Raw genomic sequence first — 14,355 nt, 5'->3', positions numbered from 1 at the left:
TGTATTTAGAGGTTCCTCATAAGCCGAGGCCCTAGGATGTAACTTACTTAGCTTGTGCCTAAATCCAGCTCTGCCCATTAGAAAAAGTATCAGGTATAAAGAAACAGGGCTGCGATGGTCCCCCAGGGCCAGGCAGTGGGCAGAGGAGGAAAAGGAGGAAAAGGAGGAGAAGCTGGGAAGAGCAAATCAAACAGGGAAACTGGAAAATGCTCCAAGGAATCTGAAAACAGTGGGGGGGGGGGGAGAAGCTCCTGCAGCGGCGGGCAGCTTCGATGCGTCACTTGCAAGGCAATCTCAGAAATAAGTAAGACAAGGAGGCCATCTTGCATGCAAAGGAGCTGTCATCTTGACCTGGACTTTAGAGAGCCCCCCTGTCCCTCCAAGGAGCAGAGTCTGCTCAAAAAGGGGCAGCACACAAGAGTTCCTTCCAAAGAGGTTTTGCACAGTAGGGATCTGTCTTGCTTCCAACATGGAGCCCCTGGGAAAGTGAGTCTCATGAACTCTGAGAGCCAAATCACCAGCTAGCACTAAAAGTGACTTGAAGTCATCACTGTGCCCTTCTTCAGGCTGCAAATCCACTGACGTATTGCTTTCCGGCCCTGACCTGGATGGCCCAGGCTAGCCCAGTCTCACCAGCTCTCAGAAGAGTTGCCCTGGTTAGTACTTGGGTGGCAGACCACCACAGAAGTCTAGGGCTGCTCTGCAGAGGCAGGCCATGGCAAACCAACCCTTGGTGTCTCTTGCCTTTCCCACCACCATTGCTTTTAGAGCCACTGCAGAGCAGCCTCATGGTTCAAGTCTTAACACGGACACATTGGCAGAAAGAATGAAAGAAAGAAAGAAAGAAAGAAAGAAAGAAAGAAAGAAAGAAAGAAAGAAAGAAAGAAAGAAAGAAAGGTCTGAACGAAGACAAAAGATTCAATCCACCCCAACGACTTCACATGATTCAGAAAAGGCCCAACTGACCCTTTCATTCCTCACAGCTTCCTGCTGGGTTTTCCCAGTTTACTATGACATTTTTAAGCACCCGTTTTCTGTTCTATCACCAGATGAATGGAGAAACTGTCTGCCTGCCTGATGGAGTAATATGGTAAAAATGCATTTATAAGCACTCCAGTAAATGACATTAATAGCTATATCTCACTGAAAATAACAAAAACAGGACTCAGCTGGAGTTAGCTGCAACCCTTTCTGGAGTTTAGCTGTGAGGAGGAAATGACTCCTCCATCAAATGGCTCCTAAGGCCCTTTTTTCCCCCTTCCTGCCGTCCTTTCCTATTGCAGCAGGTCCTAACCAGCACTGCCTTTCTTCCAGGAAGTTCCCCAGCTGACACCGCCCTTGCATATCAAGTTTTCATAGTAAATCAGCAGCAAAATGCACAAGTGGTCAGGTACACGAGAAAAACCAAGGAAAGAGTTTTTTCTCTTGGAGGGAGGTTGGGGCAGTGGTGGAAATAAGGCTTTTCAGAAATTATATTTAACTCAGGAGTCCTTGCTTATCGCTAATTTTTTTTTTAACTGGCCCAAGTTGCTGAGATCATCCAGTGTTCCACTTCCTTTTGTACAATGGAGGGGGTTAACATACAAAGTCATAATTGATTCAAACTTTTTGTTTTGCTGTTACAAACCTTCAAACAATGTTGTCATTGCAAAGGTTAAAATAAAACACTGAAGCTTTGCTATGAGAGACGGAAGAAACGTAAACTTGGTCAAGAAATCTTTTGAAAGGAAAGTCCATCGAAACACAAGGAATTTGTTCTGATCTTCGAGACGTTGCCCCAGGTTATATTATAAAATATAGAAAACTGAGATACAAAAGTGTCAGCAATATCACTTGCCTCTTGAAATTCTCTCCAGCTACACATTTTGCTTCAAATAAAACAGGAGACCGGAAAATCCGCTGCTTTCTATTCACAAAACGCAGAGACGGGTGTATTTTCGGTAAACTTACCTTGAGTGATTTTTGTCATCTGAAATCCTTCAATAAGTCAGTTCTCTCCTACAATGAAGCTGGTCTCCCATCAAGGCTTCCCCCCCCCTATCTAGAGGGCAATTCAATTCCCTAGTTTCCATTTTAAAGTATCCCCCTGATCCACCCCCACCCCTTTTTAAGCTGAAACCACAGGGCAAAATCCATGAAATGAGGTAAGTAAATTTGGCACACATTTAGTCTGGTCCATAAAACTTTTGGTACATTGTAGTAAGTATGTGATTAACATCATTTCCCACAACGGTTGCTTTCCAAGGGGGTGGTTAATAGTATCACTGGAATGTTTATAGTAAATCAAAAGGCAAAATAGCTCCAGGAAACACTCACAACCTATTTTTGATAGAGATGTAAAAATATCTACAGCACAACACTTTGTCAGAGTTTGGCACAATTTTCGTAGTGGTTGTGGTTGTGGGTAATAGTGCATAAGCAACTGTACAACAGTATGACTTTTGAAGCACAGGGAATACCATGTTAGATTTGCTTTCAAATAAGAAAAGTCCCACAATTTCAAACTTTTGATTTCAGCACTTAACACTTCAAACATATTACAAGGCATAATTATCAGTTGGTTTTTTCCCCTCTTTTTTGAGCAAGGAAGAAAAAAAAGAAACAGGAAACAAACAAAAAAACAACCCAAACACGCATCAAATGTCTTTCTAGAAAAAGGTGTCTTTTCTTCAAACACAGGTAAAACCAAAAATGTTGTTTCTGCTTTAAGAAGAATGTAGTCTTTTTCCCTGCAGAAAAACCAAACATTTTATGCCATCTTAGTTAGGTTGTGTGGAGTCAGGTACACTCTAACTGGGATAGAAGTGATGAAGCTTTATGGTGCAGGGTTAGGATATAAACAGCAGAGGGGGCTAGAAAGCACGCAAAGCTGCAACACGGATCTCCACCACCAATGAGTTTTCATTTTGCAAACTAAAGACCCCTTCAGTATGGGTATCTTGGCTTTTGGGGGGGATGCATAACCTCTTTTTTGTGTTTTATTTTTTACAAAATGTTCAAAAAAAGTCTTTCCTTTTTGAAACCATTAAAAAAGAGCACATGATTCAACCCTTAAAAAAATAAAGGAATTAAAAACCAAAGAAGCCAGACAGCAAGATAAGAGTTGCCTTTGTTAGTTTGTTTTTAACCCCAGCCAAGCCAGAAAAAAAAAGGTCATTCTTTTAGGTAGCTTGCAAGTAATAAGTATTTTCATGCATTTTGGAAACAAAATAAGAACATCAACAACCAAAAAAGGAGCTGTAAAAGGGGAGTGTCTCTCTCATGCAACTTTTTCTTTCACAGGAAGGAGAAAATGAGGAAGAGTGGGCTTAGCAGGTAGTAGGAAAATTAAGGGTGCATTCCAGCCAGTGTGGTGCAGCATTACCTCAGTTTCTCAAATGAAGCTGTCACAGATGGGTCCTTATGGGCCTGATCCCGGTCTGTTCGCTTTACTTTACAGTTCTCATCCCGCAGTGACTTAGAAGTCGATTTATGCCGGTACAGCTTTTTATGGGTAGGCTCGTTTTTGGCTAAAGTGCTCAGGTGACTGTAGCTTTTATCAAAAAAGGGAGAGGGAATGTCTGTGCTGTACCCAGGACAGGTGGGGCGACCAGGATCACAGGACACTGCTCGGCCACCAGTTTTGCCCAAGCCCTTGTTACCCGATTTGTGACCCTTTCCAGGAGAACTGCTGTTCACCTTTTTCTTGGACTCTTGTGAAGTTCCGGCCAAAATCTTAAGAGTTTTCAATTTTAGACTGTTGGATTCAGGTGACCGAAATAAATTGGAGACGTTGTTATGGCCAACAGGCCCCCACAAGGGTTCAATGGAGGCCATCATAAATCTCTGAACATCTGCCATCCCAGATGCAATGTTCGATAAAATATTGGACGGCTCCTCAAATTCCCTTTGATCGTCATCCAGAAGACTGTTTGCGTTTCCTCGGCTCGCATCAGACCAGCCTGCGCTGCTGTCTTTCCCCAGAGCCCATTCCCCAGGCAGGCCGTTGTGCTTCCCTGTCTTCACTGAGGCTGGGCTGCATTGCTGAAGGGACTCCACCAAGGCCTTTGTTGCTGAGGCGGCACTGTTCAACGTAGCGGCTGCCCTGCTCCCAGCAGCCTTTTCACCAGCTGCGTTCTTCCCTTTCCTTGTAGATTTGGGAGACTGCCTCGGGTTTCTGCCTTGTGGCTTCTCAGTTCCTTTGTTGGCTTTGGGCGATTTTTTCCGAGTGTTTTTCTGGGAAGGGCTTTGGTTTGTACCCACATTTTTATTAGAGGAACTTTTCCGCTTCGATTTTGTCACTTTGCTATTGGTGCTAATTTGGCCAGATGGCTCATTAAATGTTGACAAGCATGGGCTTTTTTCAAGGAGGCTGACAGAATCCTCATCGTTGAACATATGGAACTGAAACTGATGATTATTTAAAGTGAATCCATTATCTGCCTGATCCTGGGTCTGGAGAACCCCACAGTTCCACTTGACCTTCTCCGGGCTGTTCAGCGCGGTCTGAGAGCTATCTGGGAAACATTTCAAATTCCCCAAGGGTTTTGATTCAGTTATCTGCGGGGATAGATTAGGGGTGTCTGGAGGAGACATTTCTGAAAGTGACGACTGGCGAAACTTATCAGGTGTGAAGTTTGAGATATCTAAAAGATCTGTAGACTCTTTCAAAGGGGTTATTTCATCTATGCTTTGCTGAATCACTAGTTTGGGACTGCAGTGGGCCAAGAAATCATCAGCAATATCGTCTTCCCCATCCTTTTCACAAGACTTTAAACTTAGAGAACTGTAATTGCTAGAACTGACTGACAACGAGCCCACAGAATCAAAACTAACAAGCCTCCCATCGTCTGTGCTAAGCGTACCTCGTTGAAAGTGAAAATGCCCCTCCCTGTTGCTAAAATGGCACGACTGATAAGAATCGTCCGACTGAGACTGATGACTCTCCGGCATGTACTTTTTTTGGCATAGCAATTTGCCGCTGCTCAGGCCGACTTGACTGTATCCAGCAGGTGGGAGGTTGTCGGCACCCTGACAGCTGCCAAACTCAGCTGTCAACAGTGCAGAAGCCTCCTGCACCTCACTGACAAATTTCTGATTGTTGCTGCCGCCTGCTCCTTTGCTGGCCGGCCACATGGTGCTGAAGTTGCTCTGCTCTATTTCCAAGCGGTTGGGCGATTGCTGCAGCTCCGACTCAGAAGGCGGGGACAGAACACAACTCTGGGCGGGCTGCAGAGCGCAGAACGATTTCTCTGCCTGAATGATGCCAGGGAGCGGATCCTGCTGCTGCTCAGAGGGCTGGGGGCTGAAATAGGTGATAGCAGCATTGCCTGACAAATCAGAGGCATCTAACAGTGTTTGCAGATACCCTCCAGGGATAAGGGGCACGTTGGCAGTGATAGTAGCAGATGGAGCAGGCTTGTCTGAAGAGCAGGTGGTGGGTAGGAAAGAGGAATTTTTAGCAACCTTATCCTCCTGGCACTCTGAAAGGCGAGAGCCGTCTGCAGCACAAGGAACACTTTCATCCGTTAAACTAGTCGCAGGCTCCTGGTTCTCCAGTGCCGGGGAGGCCTCTGCCAGACTGGCAGCTGCTTTGATACGCTTGCATTTCAACCGGGCTTCACTTTTGAATTTAATTCTGCGCAGCACTTTCCTCTCCGGTCCTTTGAACTCCCTGTCCTGCAGTTTGCACTTGGGCGATGCGAGGCTGGCAATCTCGCTCAGATGCAACCCATTTGCACAGCCAGGGGTCGCGATGGCCACAGTCCGCATCTCTTTCAGGCCCAAACTGTCATCTTCAATCCTGCTGCAAAGCTGCTTGAGATCAGATGAACAAGAGCCAGGCTTGCTCAGTGGCTGCTCAATGGCTTTGATTCTCTGGATCCTGTGCCGGTTGGCTAGCTTGCACTTTCTCTTGCGCGGGTGGGGCAGGAAGGAAATCTCGGAACCGTTGAGATAGAAGTTTTGTTTGTGGTAGAGGGCCGATCGGAGAAAGTTCAACCGGCTCTGCCATTTCTCCTGCCAAAAGCTTTTCAAGGGGGCCAGCTTTGCATACTTGCTCAGCAGCTCCTCACTGAGGGTAACCGTGGTCTCGCCAGCGTCCACTTTACTCAGCTTCACCAGCATGTGCTTCTCCCCTTTAAACCGGTTGATGATGATATACTTGATGATCACTGGTGGCTCCTTACGAGAAACTTTTCGCCTCTTCTTCGGGCACCACTCATCATCATCTTCCTCCTTGGGCCCATCTGGGATCCACTCCTTTTTATCCACAATTTTCTCACTCTCAATGGAATCTACGTCATACAGGTAATCGTCACTGTATCTCACTTTCCTTTTTGCCCGCAGGCCATAGTTCTGTTGAATGAAGGAACTGGAGTGGTCTCGGGGCAGGTACTTATTACAGTCCTTAAGATCGTGGAGCACATCGAAGGAAGATTCTGTGCAGGTGCTGTCATCACTGAATTCCCCAGAGTCTTCCATGGAGTTCACCAATTCCAAGAAGTGGTTTCTTTTGGGACCTATGTACTGCACCACTTCTGTACTGGTGCAAGATTTGTTTAAGGCAACTTTCTCACTCTCCTCCTCTTCCTCCTCCTCCTCTCTGTCTGCTTCCTCCTCCCCCCAAATGATGCTCTCCTCAGATTTGAACTGGGAAGAATCGGTGGCCCCTCTAGGCCCTCGCTTCAGGGCAGTTCTGCCCTCCCTTTTGGGGCATCCACTGAAGACGCTTGGAAAGAAGTTGAACTGGGCATCCTCTTGCAGGGTGCCAGTCTTCTCCCTCACATTGTCCTGGAAGGATTCATAGCGAATCTTTAAGGAGCAGACGTCACTTCCCAAGGTCGAGTCATCATCGTCAAACATGTAATTATCCACATCTTCTTCGGAAAACAGATTTACAGAAAGCTCATTTTTGGAGCAAAGGTCGAGCAGCTCAATTTTGCTTTCACTAATGAAAGATTCAAAATAGCCCCATTCCTGGTTGGGATTTGTTAGCAAAGGCTCCTCTCCGTTACATTTGTCTAACAGCAACCCCTCATAATAATTCTTCTGCGTGGGGTCCTCAGAATCGCTGTCAGATTTCTCCGCCTCTCTTTTGTCTGCTGCCCTTGATTTATGTAGAGGGAAGCTTAGAAGCTGGTCTGAAAGCAGCTGATCCCCGTATCTCATGGTGTCTCCTGTGCTCATGCAATGAATCCCTATGTCGGAGACAGAGCAGGTGTCATAGTCCCTATTTATGTCGCCCACTTTCAGGCTTATTCCCGGCTCCGCATCAATACCGTCCTTGGACTCAATGAAACAGCCCAGGCAGGTCCGGCTCGGCTGCATCAAACAGTCCCCAGTGAGGGCTGACATGCTTCCAGGCTCCATGATGGTGAGCAGAGCCTTTTCGCAATCGCCCGGCAGAGACCAGGAGCTCAAGCCCTTTGTCGCACAAGAGGTAAGAGAAATGGCGTGCACGGAAGAGGAGTCATCAGAAATGTGGTCAGGCACATCAACCAGTCTCAGGGGCGAAGGAGGGCTCAGCCAACAGGGCTTCTTAGAAGTTGGGGCTGGCTGGACTCGATGGCACACGTGGCTTTCTTTTGGAGCTGCTGTGGTCAGGGCTGGGAACGGACTGGCAGCATCTGCAGCTTTCTCCCCGCCATCTGGGCCACGTGATTCTGGAAGGAAGGAGGGGGTGGAGAAAGAGACAACATGACACTCAAGATGTGGGAATTTGGATCTGAATGCTCCCCCATTTCACAAGCAAATCTTACCAATCACATGTGGAAAAAACAGCAGTTGCATATCTTAGAGTTGCCAACTTCCTGAAGAAAATATGTCCTGCCCCATTATGTGTAGAAATGGGTAGTTGAATCTTTTCAAGCCACAGAGATAAATAAGATCCCATTAAGTCTCTACTGCCTGCAACCCTAACCACAGTATTTATGCATTTAATTTCTTTGGTGAAAGAAATCTGAAAAATAAAAACGCTTGCAAATTCAGGGCACATCCACATTAAAAACAGCACTGCTAATCCCTATTTGATATTGGTTTTAAAACATGTTCTAAATTAATATTCACATGTCAAACTGACCTCAAACTAGGTCACTAGTGGGAGAAATTTTAATAAAAACCAACCCCAGTATTAGCTTAAAATTTAATTTCCAAGTACACCAACTCCTTAAAAATATTAATAAAGCCTTCCTCTACAATGCAATAAAAATTCACTGCAGGGGCAGCCAAACTTTTAAATATATACCAAGCCAAATATCTATAATTCACATTTTTAGTCTTGAATGTGAGAGTTCATACTTTGAGTTTCTTTCAGTTGTTTCCATGAAACAGCATTGATAGTTCAAAATAAAAATGTAATCTGTATTGCTGCAAGATTGATATGAAAATATACCATAAGTGGCTCTATTACTGTTAGATTTTTTATTTGTTGACAAAACACCATTGAGAACACAAGCGAATCAGTGGTTTCCATGGTGGTGTGCATTTTCATTGGTAGGTCTGAGGCACTTTTGAATATAAATTTTGCAGTAATATGACGTATTTTCATTTAAATCCTACAAAAATATGTAATGTTTTCCTATTTAACTAGCAAGTTGGTCGGTTAACAGCCAGATGATTGGTCTTTAGCTGGTAGGAATCCACAAATGCATCACAACCTAAGCCGGTGGTACTCACTCTGAGTACCATTCCCCAATGTGGTACCTTCCCCATGTTCCAGGAAAGCGGGCTAGTTTCATCATTACTAAAGTGGAGTCCAGGAGCACCTTAAAGACCAACCACGTTTCCCAGGGTGTGTATGAGCTCTCATGAGTCAGAGCTCACTTCATCAGATATCCAACAAAATGAGCTTTGATACATACACACTTACAACCTGGAAAATTTTGCTGGTCTTGAAAGTCCTCCTAGAAATGAATTCTGTTTGACTACTATAGACCACTATGGCTACACACCTGAAACTGATTGTCGAAGGCTTTCACGGTCAGAGTTCATTGGTTCTTGTAGGTTATCCGGGCTGTGTAACCGTGGTCTTGGTATTTTCTTTCCTGACGTTTTTCCAGCAGCTGTGGCAGGCATCTTCAGAGGAGTAACACTGAAGGACAGTCCTTCAGTGTTACTTCTCTGAAGATGCCTGCCACAGCTGCTGGAAAAACGTCAGGAAAGAAAATACCAAGACCACGGTTACACAGCCCGGATAACCTACAAGAACCAATGAAACTGTATTCATCGTTCCTGTGAGCCCAAGGGGAAACTAATAGTTTTATTTGTAAAACACAATGCAACTTTCCCATGATGGATGTGGAGATGAAGGAGATCTATATCTGAGGTTGGGTCAACATATACGCCTGAACAAGGTAGTGGAATGGGGCATTCCACTGTTGAATGCTAACCCATAAAACAAAACTCCCTGCAAACAAGAACAGTGGCAGCGAGAGGTTCTAATTACCAGTTCTCCCACAGAACTAGAGTAAAACTTGCAGAGAACTTTTAACAAAGGCTTTTTAAAAAGCATCCAGCTTAAAACAGTGTTGCACTTACCTGTAACTGTTGTACATTGAGTGGTCGTCTGTGCAGTCACACATGGGAACTGCGCTTACGCAGGCCAGCCCTAGAGAACTGACTAGAAAGCTTTCAGAAGCTTCAGAGCGCCTGGAGCGCTCCCCCCCCCCGCCCCGTCCCAGGCTGAAAGCAAGCCAGCTTCGTGCCCAACGGTCACATGACGGAGGGGGGAGGAGCGCTCCTCCCTCAGTTCTCCTTTCGCTGCTGTGAAATAACACATTAGCCACTAAACAGCACCCTACAATGGGGAAAGGAGGGAGGGATGCGTGCCTGCACAGAAGGCCACTCGATGAACAACAGTTACAGGTAAGTGCAACACTGTTTTTCATCTTCATGGCTTCCGTGCAGTCCCGCATGGGAGAATAGCAAGATTACCTACCATGGAGGCGGGTGTATGCTTGTCACCAAATTAAAAGACAACTCTCCCAAACAGCTGCTTCCCTCCTGGAATCCATATCTACGGGGCAATGCCGGAGGAATGTGGATAGAAGGACCAGGTTGCTGCTTTGTCTTGGAGATCTGTCATGGCAAGGTAAGCAGCGAAAGAGGCATGAGCCCTGGAGCAAGGAGGGCTCCACATGGACTGGACAGTTTAGCTCAGCATTGCTATAAGCACATAGTCTTGCAGCATCCACCCAACTGGGACCATTGGCTAGGTGAGGGATACTATAAGAACAATCAGCATCCTCCTTTTAACTTTATATAGATGTTCCACCTTCTAGGTGAAAGTTTGGCTCTAAAAAGAAGTAAGACAAATGGATACCATATCGATTTCACATAACACACCCCTTGTCAGATCTGACTTCAGACCTAAGGGAGAGTATCAAATCTTCCATGCCTATGCCATCCAGATTAACTGCTCTGAATAGAGCTGAAGGACCCTGTGAGTAAATTGGGCTGCATATGAGATGAAGTGCTCCTTCCCTGGAGGTTTTTAAGCAGAGGCTAGATGGCCATCTGTCAGCAATGCTGATTCTATGACCTTAAGCAGATCATGAGAAGGAGGGCATATTGGGCATCTTCTGGGCATGGAGTAGGGGGTCACTGGGGGTGTGGGGGGGAGGTAGTTGTGAATTTCCTGCATTGTGCAGGGGAATGGACTAGATGACCATGGTGGTCCCTTCCAACTCTGATTCTATGATTCTACGTGGTCTATGAGCCCTCCCTCCTTGATGTCGAGGGGGGCGGGTCAGTCAACTTCTGGGTCGGAGGGAAGATGTTTGTCACAGAGGGGATGAGTGTCAACACATGGAGGTGTCTGCATTCCAGAGCAAGCAACCCAAGAGGAGGAGCAAAGATGGCTCTGGAGACATAAGGGGGGGAATGGAACATGGCTGAAAAGTCTTCCTCACATGTTGGACAATGTTTCAGCCCATACCTGACACCTGCTTACCTCACCAGTGACGGCGATGCCTGACATTGAGGGAAGTGAGGGAGGCTGTTGTGTTGGTGTGTCCGAGGCAAGCCAATGTGGAGGGGTTTTTCACCTGGAGAAGAGGCAGACATTCCCATCTCCTTGGAATCGCTCGACCTCGAGACCTCCTCCCTGCATGTCATGGGGGACTGATCCCCTAGTGCTGTAAACTAGCAGGCTTTCCTTGGAGCCTGTTGACTTTGAGGTCTCATCCATGCACGTCAAGGGGGACAGAGCCCCTAGTGCAAATGGCTTTCTACACAGCCTGTCGACTTCAAGGTTTCATCCATGCACGTCATGAGGGATGGAGCCCCTGCAGCATATCCAGTGCTGCAGCATATCCAGCCTTTATTGCAGCGTTTCGGCTTAGAGACCCCTTTCATACATGTCATGGGGGAAACTGAGCCTCTAGTGCATCAGTAAAGTTGGATTTCCTCACAGACATTTGGACTGGAGACTGCAAGCCACAGCGCCGAGATGACATCAGAGTAGGCTACCAGGCTGTTCATCTTTTTGACGGGGGTCTCTGAAGTGAACACCAATTCCTTATGAAGAAACACTGACCTCTATTAGCGATTTCTCTCACAACACAGCCTGAATGACTTGTTAAGAATGAGAGGGTGATAAGTTGAAACACGTATCTGAAACGGAACAAACCATAAATTTGTAGCTTACTCATTCTGCATTTAGCAGAATTGTTAAATAAAGCCATATTGGTAAAACAGAAATCAAATGCTGAAGAGAAACTTTTCTGAGCTAACAGAAAAGACACAAAACTCTCAGAAAGAACAACCGCCATTATTTTGTGCCATACTCATTGTACATTTGGCACATTTGTTAAATAAAGTAATACTGGCAAAAAAGAAACCAAATCCTGAAATTTTTTTCTGAAGTACAAGAAAAGACACAAATTTCTCAAACAGAACAACAATCATTATTTTGTGCCACACTATTTCTACATTTGGCACATTTGTTAAATAAAGCCATATTGGCAAAAAAAAAAAAATCTAATCCTGAAGAGAGAACTTTTCTGAGGTAAAAGAAAAGATGCTCTGAAACAAAGCTAGTCCTCTCTCCACGGAGGCAAAGAGAGACCTGAGGGAGGAGTGCTCCTCCCCCCTCCATCACGTGGCCATTGGGTGAGAAGCCGGCTCACTCTCGGCCTGGGACGGAGGGGAGGGGGAGAGCTTCAGGCGCTCTGAAGCTTCTGGAAGCTTTCTAGTCAGTTCTCTGCAGCTGGCCTGCACAAGCGCCATTGACTGCACAGAAGCCACGAAGATGAATAAGTAGTCCCTGGATAACTCCAAAGCTTGCAATACTATTTTGTGTCATTACTCCTACTTGACACCCAACACATGAAACTGCCTTGTACTGAATTAAATATTTGGTCCATCAAGGCCAGTACTATCCACTCATACCAGCAGTGGCTCTCCAGGGTCTCAAATAAAGGTCCTTCACACCTGATCCTTTTATCTGGAGATGTCAGGGATTGAACCTAGGACCTTCAGCATACCAAGCAGATGCTATACCACTGAGTCACTGTCCCTTCTCAAACATGAAACTGCCTTCTACTGACTCTTGGTCTATCCTGGTCAATCCTGTCTACTCAGACTGGCCGTGTCTGGGAAGAGGAGATAGTTCATCAGGGATATGACGCCCTAGAGTCCACCCTCCCAGTTTTCTCCAGGGGAACTGATTTCTGTTGCCTGGAGATCAGTTGTAATTCTGGGAGAGCCCCAGGCCCAACCTGGAGATCGGCACCCTTACATGGTATAGTGTATTGGTATAAGGGCCCAAACAGATGGGGGGCATGGGACCCACAACTGAATTGCCTGGTGTCTCCTTTCCTTCTGTACCCTTTCCTCCAATCTCCCCCCTCCTCTATTTCCTCCCCTCCTCTATACTTTGCTGTGAGGCATGACAAATATTGGTCTTTTTTCTCCAAGTGAGGCTACAGGAACTGGAAAGGTGGGGGGAGATAAACATCCCTCCTTCCCCCAGTCAAACCAGTACCGGACTGTGGCCTTAAGAAACAGAGGTATGTAGGAGGGAATGAAATTCCACCCAAGTCAATCCACTTCCTCTTTGGCCCACAGCCTCTCCTTTGCAAAACGTGCATAATAAAACTGACCAGCCTTGTAAGGATTACAACAAGACGGTGCACTTGAAGAGCTTTGAACACCATGAAATAATGTAACCATGTTAAACTACGGTGCATTACGACAGCTACTGATTTCTGCAAGGACGAATCCAGTTGCTTCCTTTTGAACGGGCATCAGCAAAGCATTGTGATGATCAGGGACCAGGCAAAACAGCTGGCTCGCAGAAGGTACTAGACATGGATCCCGTCTTGTAATTAAAGTTGCTTACCATCCTCTTTCACCCCATTAATCAGGATCGTTTCTTGGTCCCCTGAGGCACAATCCTTATCTTGTTGGTCATCCATCAATTTAACCTCTAGTTGTTCACTCCATGCTCCGTTGCTGCTGCTGGCTGGCCTGTATGTTTGCAAAGAAACAAAAACACCCACAATTGGCTACATTAGAAATCGGCTCACAGCCCTGTGAATGGAACAAATCATCACACGTTCAGTAGCCTTGGATAGGAGTACAGAAATGTCACAGCAAAATAACTTCCCATCTTGATGATCCGTTACATGGACATAGCCTCACAAATGAGCTTGGCGCTGTACAGAACAGGGCAATCGGTGTCTACATTCAGGCAGTTTTTAGGTTGCATTTGATGGACCAAATGGGAAAGGGAAATTGACAGCATCTGGCAAGAGAAGCACTGAGGGGTAACAAAGATCTTTTCTATACAGTTTGTCTCAGGTTCGATGCTATTGGGAAGCCATTTTTTCCCTGCTTTCCCACACCATCACGGTGCACTCACTGACCTCCTGGGATTTAGTCAGCTTTTCTCCCATCTTTCCCAAAATGGCTTTGCTGGGAAAGATCCCAGTAAAGCGTGAATGGTTGTTATGTGGGCTGGAAAGTTTGGATTTTCCTGGCCCTTCCCATGGCAGCCATGTCCTCTGCCCCTGTCCCCACTGAAGCCAAACCTCTCCATGAGGGGGAGTTTGCTTTTTTAATTGGCAATTGAACAGTATTATAACATGATAATATTATGTGTATCAGTTACTCTGAATTCCCAGTTTTAATTTTTTTTAAAAACAGCAAAGTAAGTCGATTGCCCTGTGCATTGAAAAGATAATGCACTTTCCTTCATATCTCCACAACAAAAGGGACTAGCGACTTAAAACTTTTCTCCAGCTCAGTCCAACAGCTAGAGCCGCATGAGTACACTCCTGCTTTAAAGCAATCCAAAATTCATCTGACAGCAGCTCAGGATGGAAACAGTAAGCGGCTGGATTCCACCCCCACCAAGGGGCTGATTGACAGGAT

General features: G+C 45.9%; 1 protein-coding gene across 1 annotated transcript; it reads right to left on the bottom strand.

Moving 5' to 3' along the window:
• Nucleotides 1-2,973: 2,973 nt before the first annotated feature.
• NEXMIF (neurite extension and migration factor) lies at nt 2,974-13,421 on the bottom strand. Its single transcript, XM_056859775.1, has 2 exons — nt 13,322-13,421; nt 2,974-7,643 (listed from the first exon to the last, which is right to left on the bottom strand). The coding sequence occupies exons 1-2, from the start codon at nt 13,395-13,397 to the stop codon at nt 3,361-3,363; spliced, it is 4,359 nt and encodes a 1,452-aa protein (XP_056715753.1). The 5' UTR covers nt 13,398-13,421; the 3' UTR covers nt 2,974-3,360.
• Between the last annotated feature and the right edge of the window lie 934 nt (nt 13,422-14,355).

The sequence above is a fragment of the Euleptes europaea genome, chromosome 13 (genome assembly GCF_029931775.1).
Source record: "Euleptes europaea isolate rEulEur1 chromosome 13, rEulEur1.hap1, whole genome shotgun sequence".
NCBI classification, from domain to species: Eukaryota; Metazoa; Chordata; class Lepidosauria; order Squamata; family Sphaerodactylidae; genus Euleptes; species Euleptes europaea.
The sequence above is the reverse complement of the archived record's forward strand: the minus strand, read 5'-3'. Positions and strand labels throughout refer to the sequence as shown.